Source organism: Mytilus edulis, chromosome 5 (assembly GCF_963676685.1).
Source record: "Mytilus edulis chromosome 5, xbMytEdul2.2, whole genome shotgun sequence".
NCBI lineage: Eukaryota > Metazoa > Mollusca > Bivalvia > Mytilida > Mytilidae > Mytilus > Mytilus edulis.
Genome location: NC_092348.1, coordinates 85,428,566 through 85,437,407, shown reverse-complemented (window position 1 = coordinate 85,437,407; position 8,842 = coordinate 85,428,566). Strand labels below are relative to the sequence as shown.

The window sequence follows — 8,842 nt, the reverse complement described above, 5'->3', positions numbered from 1 at the left end:
ACGGTACTGGCATGAAAATACGGATTTTTTGTATCATTAAATTTGCTGTTAAAAAATATTATAAATTAAGGAAAGTATCTCCCTCATGCAAAGCTCTGATTCCTTTCACGGATTTGGGTATAATTTTTTGGAATTTTTGGATTATAGCTCTACATGTTTTATATAAGCTTTAGATTTTACATATTTTGGCCACGAGCATCACTGAAGAGACATTATTTGTCGAAATGCGCATCTGGTGCAGAAAAATTGGTACTGTTAATGTTATTACTACCACTGGGTCGATGCCTCTGCTGGTGGACTGTTAGTCCCCGAGGGTATCACCAGCCCAGTAGCCCCTACTCCGGTACTGGCATGAAAATACGGATTTTTTGTATTATCAAATTTGCTGTTAAAAAATATTATAAATTAAGGAAAGTATCTCCCTCATGCAAAGCTCTGATTCCTTTGACGGATTTGGCTATACTTTTTTGGAATTTTTGGATTATAGCTCTACATGTTTTATATAAGCTTTAGATTTTACATATTTTGGCCACGAGCATCACTGAAGAGACATTATGTGTCGAAATGCGCATCTGGTGCAGAAAAATTGGTACCGTTAATGTTATTATTACCTTATATCTATATTCTATCCGACACTCATTCAATTAAAAATTCCTAAGCATTTGAGCATTTGAATAACTTGATCAATACAGTAAAGCATTTAAAAAAATTTAAATACGAATTGTTCAGAGAACAATTGAAGATCTTTCCAACAGAAATAATATATTTTGATAACAAAATTTTAAATCTGATTTGAGTTATCATTGATATGTTCATAATTAAAAATGAACTGTTAACAAAACTTTGAATTTTTGAAGAACTTAGGCTTTTATATCTCAGGAATATATTACCTTAGCTGTTTTTGGCAAAACTTTTAGGAATTTTTGGTCCTCAAATCTCTTCAACTTTGTACTTTATTTGGTATTTTTAACAATTTTTTTTCGAGCGTCACTGATGAGTCTTTTGTATAGTCGCCGTCACGTAAAATTGGCTCCATGTTTTTTGTCAAAATTTTCTTAAATATCGACCGCGTTTACTAAAGATCATGTTTTTCAATTAGCGGAACTAAAATCCTGTCCAAATATCCACTACTGTCCTACCTTTTATTGTGTTTGCACTGTAAAATCCTGACCTTCACATAATCCAAGATTAGTTTGTATGGTAGAATCCGACATTGTTATTACCGGAAGTGTTGTCGTGGAGTTCCACGTGCTCTCCATTTTCTTGTGTCTCTCGGAGCTTTTCGTCATCTTTACGTAAAAAGCGCGGGAAATTGTATCATCAATGACAATGATATAACCGGAGTGTAACGAATGTTATGGAAAAAGGGATCCTCATAGAAACCAAGATGGCGGTTTTACAATGTAAATAATCTTGAAAAATGTGAAGGTGAGGATTATACAGTGCAAACACAATAAAAGGTAGGACAGTAGTGAATATTTGGACAGGATTTTACTTCCGCTGAATGAAAAACATGATCTTTAGTAAACGCGGTCGATATTTTAGAAAATTTTGACAAAAAACATGGTGCCAATTTTACGTGACGGCGACTATAGACGAAACGCGCGTCTAACGTAAATATTAAATATGAATCCTGGTATCTATGATGAGTTTATTTCCAGTATCAAATGATAGCTTACTAAATGCTGATACTGAGAAAAAAATGGTTTCTATACAAAGGGCAGATAAAAAAAAGGCAGAAAAATTATTACTTCCAGTTTGAAAATGTCACTCCAATATTATTTACTAGTTTACTTGACGATGAGTCTTATGTAGACGAAATGCGCGTCTGGCGTACTAAATTAGAATCCTGGCACCTTTGATAACTATTAGCCAAAGCTCCATGCGTGTTGAAGGCCGTACCTTGACCTATAATGGTTTACTTTTATAAATTTTATATATATATAAACACTAATCAGACATCATTCCAAACATAACAAAATTAAGACTTCTAGAGAAAAAATAGATTTGTTAGTTTTATGTGCTTTTCTAAAATGTTGGTTAATTTATATGTTTGCATGTTCAGTGTGGCGTACATTTCACTGAACTGGTACACATTATTGTTTGAGGATCAGCTGAAGACCGGCTCTGGATGCTGGATTTTTCTCGCTGCTAGGAAGACCCGTTGGTTGCCTTGTGCTGTTTTCTGTTCTGTAGTTGGGTTTTTGTCTCTCTAACACATTTTTTGTGACATCAGTATTAAGTAATAAAGATATTGATATACACTTTAGGAGACTCTCCTGACTTAACAGTAGATGAATATAGATTGAAATAAACAATTAATTCCCCCATAGGCGACAATGGTAGTCTTTTTCGAGATACAGACGTTAGAAAGTTGATATTTTTAACGAAACCTTGTTAAAATGAAGGAAAAGTCATTAGGACAGTATTTTTTGGTCCAAAAAATATAGGTTCGCGTTGCTTTTTTTAGCGTATTTTGTACTTATCTCCCATGCCTATCAATTTTACCCTTAAAAATACGTGTCTTGTCCTAGCGTTGAAAAGTCTTCTCAGGACCTTTAGGGCTACGGAATAATTTTTATTTTGCCTTTTGTATAAAGCAGAGTGCACGAAGTCTCTAATAATAAAAAAAAAACGGGCGCACATATTGACCAATCAGGATTAGCCATACTCTTAATTCTGAATACCATGTTATGCTCATAAAATGGCTGCGCCCATAAAATCTAATGGTGTATTGTAATCTATATAGATATTGCAGTTTTAGTTCAGCTAATCTCAACATTTGATCAATTTCCTTCTAAGTTTTGATAACATTTTAATCTATTTGTCTATCTTTAATATTTGTTCAGGTGCGAAACTAACTTTTTCCATTTCAATAAAGTAGTATGTCCTTCAATCTTACCAGTCTATATCAATACACAACATGAAATAAGAAACTTCACATCATTTGCTTCAATATGGTGGAATACATTTGTCTAATGGAAAAAATATAAAATCACATAAATACTGAACTCCAAGGAAAATTCAAAAAGGATGGTCCCTAATCAAATAGCAAAACCAAAAGCTCAAACATCTCAAACGAATGAATAACAACTGTTATATGGTATACCGTTTGAAATGTACTGTTCTGTGCACCATGTGTATTAATGTTATGATAAATCCATCAACAATATATCCACTTCGAATAGCATTTTACGGATTATAGGGATTGCTTATATCCATCCCCATTATTTTAAAACTTTTGATATTGTTTGATTTACATAGTCCCCTGGTTTATTTTCGGTGGACAAAATCATTTAGTTTATATGTACATATATTTATGTCTTGTCCTTATAGTGTATTTCATCAGGAATAGTATACAACTTTTTCAATATTTTCCAGTATATTTTTGAAAATTGGAAATTTTGATTGACCTGATATGTCTTATAATTTCCAAAATATACTTGGGTTAAAGGACAAGTCACATATTACTGTGTCAATGATAATTTTACAAATCCACGCAAGCGGTTTCATGACGAATTTAATTTTTATAAAAAAAAATGTCTAAATATTTGAAGCAAAGGGTGGCAGGTAAATGAAACTTACATAAATGAAGAGATAAATAAAAAAAAATAACAAATTGTTACCCGATACACATAATTCCAAGGCCGTTAGTCGGTACCAGAAGCGATAAAGCAGCGCATCTTTTTTTTATATGGTACGGGCTCTGACGTCCCTAGACCCCAGCTTGTCTGGCAAAACAGCCGTTGGAAGACAGAGTAATCTCGGACTAATGGTGATCTATAGTTGGCTCCTATTCTTCGTCATTTTGTTAGTGGTTCAGACTTCACTCTTTGGCAATTACACAGTATACTTCTAATTTATTCTATCCACGTATTCCTTTTTGTTATGAACAAAAAGGGATGTGGAGTAAACATCAATCCAAACATAACAAAATAAAGACTAGAGAAAAAAAAAAATATTTTGAGTCTTGATTTTTTAAAAAAATTTTTTGGCTCATTTGTAGGTTTGTGTGTTAAGTGTGGCGTCCATTTCGCAGAACTGATGTACATCTTTGTTTGAGGGTCAGATGTGACAACAAGAATGTCATTATTTAAATACTGTTTTAAAATAATATTGAGTCAAAGGATTTTAATACAAAAATAAACAATAAAATATTACAATAACGTTCTTTTCTTAATATTGATATATATTGATACACATTTTTTTCTTCAGATCTACGAGTACAGTTAATAACTTTTAGTTTATCATCCCTATAAAACGTTAGTTTAAAAAAAGAATAGATACAAAAATCAAAAATCAATACACAACAACCCCATCACGGGGAACAGGGTGACGGACGGGGAATCTTAACATTGAATATTTTGGAAAAGACGTGTGACTGGACTTTTAAAAACACCCCAATTATATATATTTAAGTCATGACCCATAGTTAAAATCCTAACGCATATTTTTTTTTATTTGATTTAAAATGGATAAAAGAGCATGCGTACATATATCTATGAAAAGATGAAAATGAATGACCAATTGCCATTTTATTATGTTGAAATTATAACCCATATAAAGTATTAAAAAGAAAACTATTCCAGTGGTACGCACTTGAATACCATCATGTAGTTAGAGAAACCCCTAGTATCGAAACCCAAGTACATATTTCATTCAGCTTGTAGGACAATAGTAGAGTTCATCAAACACTTCTTTTCCAGAACATATTTTCATATGCGTGTATAAATGTTCCTACGTCGTGGACGGCAAACTAAGCACATAATTGCTGTAACGAAACAAATGATAGCCAAAATTGAGCCAATTATAATGACGACGATTATTCCAGCAGCTAATGCCACGACGCATGCCAGTTCGTCGATATCATTTCCACAGTTGTTGTAACCATTACATTCTAGATGTCGTCCGATACAAAAATCATTTCCACACCCAAACTCACTCTTTTGGCAAATACCTAGGAAAAGTAATAAAATAAAAACTTGACAACGGGTATTTATATTCAATTGCAATTAAAATTAGCAACTTGAAAGCTTTTATCAAAATACGTTTTATACGTGTTTGTTTACAAACTGACCTTAGGCTTTAAATTTTGTACGCTAGAACAACGTTTCGTCCACAAAAAACTCAATAGTGAAGATTGAATAAAAAAGTTTTAGGATATTTAGCGTATTGTTGATATACCTTGGATGTGTGGGTTTGAATCTTATATGCAGTAATGGTCTGTGGATTCTGCTGACCAAACATTATTGTGGTACCTTCTTATGCTCCCTGGTCAACCAAATAGTAATACAAAAATGGGACTTTATAATCAGATATCAAAAGTGTGGTAGATGTAAAAGAAATTGTTGTGAAAAGTAGTGTTAAGTAAATGTTTGATTATATGCCACTGCAGTGTTTTTCTTCTTATAGTTGATGTGTTTCTCTTGGTTTTAGTTTGTAACCCTGATTTGTTTTCTCACAATTAATTTATAGCTGTTGAACAGCGGTATACTTATGTTGCCTTTATTTAGACAATGTTTCATATAAACTTAAAGCCTAATATGAAAATAGACAAAATTCAATGGACAAAATAAAACACTGAATAATTAGAAAATGTTACATGTGACTTATTTTACGATTTGTAAGCCTTTCAAATACATTTAAAGGTTCATACCTGTATGCGCTGCTGTTAAAACGACTCTGAAATTTGATGTTTGGTTTACATCTTTAAACCTGAAGGTCATGTATTGCTGTGAAGAATTATAATATATGTCAAGATTATCTCTATTACCACAAACACCATTTGGACCTGTATAGGGAAGAAACATAATACTGGTATACAAAAAGTAATTAAATAAATTAGAATTTTTATTTAGAGTCGGAACATATATGTAAAGTTAACCATTAGCATGAAATACGGACCGGTTTATGTTATTACATATTTAAAATTATGAACTTTATATTGTTTGTATGACTGTTCACATCATCATTTATATACTAGTATATTGTCCATTCATTATATGGTATAAACACTGTCTTTAACCTTGTACCTCCTCACTTGATGATAAAAGTTTTTTGTTTTGTTTTTGTTTTTGTTTATAAAAAGTACTTAAAGACTCATTTAGTAATTATCAATCTTTTATAAATAGGTTAGAAGAAAAATAATTCTATTAGATATAACTGCAGTTTTGTATAGGAGGCTATACTAAGACTATATTCCTAGTTTTTTTTTTGCTATGGACATGAATTTCGATTAAAATATAGAAAAAAACCAGTATATCAGAACAGTAATATCATCTATGTATAAACCAATGTATTTATGGTATAAGTCTAACCTGTAAGAGTTTTATTTACACTTGTTCCTCGTTCATCATAAATATCCAAACGAGAATTGACACAATTTTTACTTTCATCTGTAGAAAAACTTTCAAAATATGCCAAGACTCTCCCAGGATACTTTGTCATAGGATTGTAAATAGACACTACACAGGTCATATTAGGTAATAGAGGATCTGACGAGGAGTGTGTTAATAATATGTCTCCATCTGTAGGTATTGTTAACAGCTGTGATTGACCATCGCATACAGATTTCAAGTCGTCTAAAAGATAAACAAGATGTTCATAGATAAAGAATTATATTATACCTACACATTTGCTATAAAAGCGCAAGGTTTGGCTAGCCACAAAACCACTAATCTTCAATTAATCTAACAGAACATATTTTTCATAGATAAAGAATAACATTATGAATAGGCCAATACATTTACATCATGTATAAGGTTACTTTGCGAGAAGATAACAAAATAACCAAACACAAATCGTAGAGAGACAAACGATCACAAACCCATTGATGAACGAAAAAAGACGAACGAGCAATATGATATATTCTATTTATAGTGTAATATTGTGTATAGTTTTTTGTATTATTTCAAAAATATATATCCACATTTGAAAAATAGCTTTTTATAGAACCCAATAAGATTGAGAGTTTGATGTATGTGTTATTAGCGTTTTGTCCATAATTAAAAACAATTTGTTGACTTTGACATCCTTTGCGTGTTTTGTTTATGTTTTGTTTTGTATGTGCCAGTGTTGACTGTAAAAATAAGGGAATCTGTGTATTCAACCACAATTTTAAACGAAATATTCTGCTATATGTCGACTTTGTTTCTTTCATTTGTTCCACATATTACCTTAAACTTAACTGTTTTGGTTTAAGTTTTCTACTTTCGCTTTGTAAAAATGATATACATTAATATTTTACAGAGTTTTTTTTTCTTATTGCCATTTAAAAAGGACGTATATCTAACAATTACCTAAACTTACATTTTGTGATAGATGAAACTTCCACAATAAAAAATAGTAAACTTATCACCGAGTAGAACTTCTCCATGTTTGTCTTCATGTTTGCGTATTTTGTTGAATATATTGGACTTTGATCTGGATTATTCAACCATAAATAGTCATGTGAAAATGAGTCATCTACTGTGACCTAGACTGTGACAGCTACTTCATATCTATATTCTACCCGCCACTCAATCAATTAAAAAATCCTAAGCATGTGATCATTTGATTATTTTTATCAATACCATCAGGCATTTAGAAAAAATCAAATAGGGAAGCTTAAATTAAAACATTTGAAAAAGTTGACCCCATTGATATATCCATAACATGTTAAAGCTTTTTTTAGATTGTATATACTACAATTTTTATTTTAAGATTGAAAGAAGAAAAGTCACTCTCCTTTTTATCTTGGGTAATACAAACATTTAGTTTTATCCCGACTTATGTTACAATGAGATACTTTAACGAACTATTAAATAGAATAGTTTTGTATCGTGAAATATTTAATAAAAAATATGTACTATTCTTCTGTTATTTTTATAGAATGATGTTTTTTTTTTAAAGAAAAGAAGTAGATAATAGTGTAAAGTCACGTGTCAATAAACAAAAAAAAAAGAGTATTGATTGATATTTTTAAGTCTTTCTGGTCATTGTTTTTTCAGAATTTGTACTAGTCTTGAACTTTGACTTTTATATTTTGTAAACATCAAGAACTCTTTCGTCGGTAATTTGCGTATTTTTTTTCCCTTTTTGTTATTTGTTTTTGTGCTTTAGTTCGGACCTGGTTTTTACTTTTTGTTATTTGTCTTTGTGCTTTAGTTCGGACCTGGTTTTTACTTTTTGTTATTTGTCTTTGTGCTTTAGTTCGGACTACTGGTTTTTACTTTTTGTTCTTATGTTGTCATTTGCACCATTGTCCCAGGTTGGTAGGATTATTTTTATTTCCCATTACATGGTTCCAATTGTGCTCCTCTTTTGAGATGCTTGTTTCTTTATCCGAATAATAAAATTGAGAATGGAAATGGGGAATGTGTCAAAGAGACAACAACCCGACCAAATAAAAAACAACAACAGCAGAGGATCACCAACAGGTCTTCAATGTAGCAAGAAATTCCCGCACCCGGAGGCGTCCTTCAGCTGGCCCCTAAACAAATATATACTAGTCCAGTGATAATGAACGCCATACTAATTTCCAAATTGTACACAAGAAACTAAAATTAAAATAATACAAGACTAACAAAGGCCAGAGGCTCCTGACTTGGGACAGGCGCAAAAATGCGGCGGGGTTAAACATGTTTGTGAGATCTCAACCCTCCCCCTATACCTCTAACCAATGTAGTAAAGTAAACGCATAACAATACGCACATTAAAATTCAGTTCAAGAGAAATCCGAGTCTGATGTCAGAAGATGTAACCAAAGAAAATAAACAAAATGACAATAATACATAAATAACAACAGACTACTAGCAGTTAACTGACATGCCAGCTCCAGACTTCAATTAAACTGACTGAAAGA

The 8,842-nt window shown here is 31.7% G+C and overlaps 1 protein-coding gene across 1 annotated transcript; it reads right to left on the bottom strand.

The window, feature by feature from the left end:
- Positions 1-4,116: 4,116 nt before the first annotated feature.
- Positions 4,117-7,704, bottom strand: LOC139524670 (uncharacterized). The gene is made up of 4 exons (XM_071319662.1): positions 7,309-7,704; positions 6,318-6,581; positions 5,657-5,791; positions 4,117-4,957 (listed from the first exon to the last, which is right to left on the bottom strand). Exons 1-4 carry the CDS (start codon positions 7,385-7,387, stop codon positions 4,716-4,718), a joined length of 720 nt encoding a protein of 239 aa, XP_071175763.1. The 5' UTR covers positions 7,388-7,704; the 3' UTR covers positions 4,117-4,715.
- Between the last annotated feature and the right edge of the window lie 1,138 nt (positions 7,705-8,842).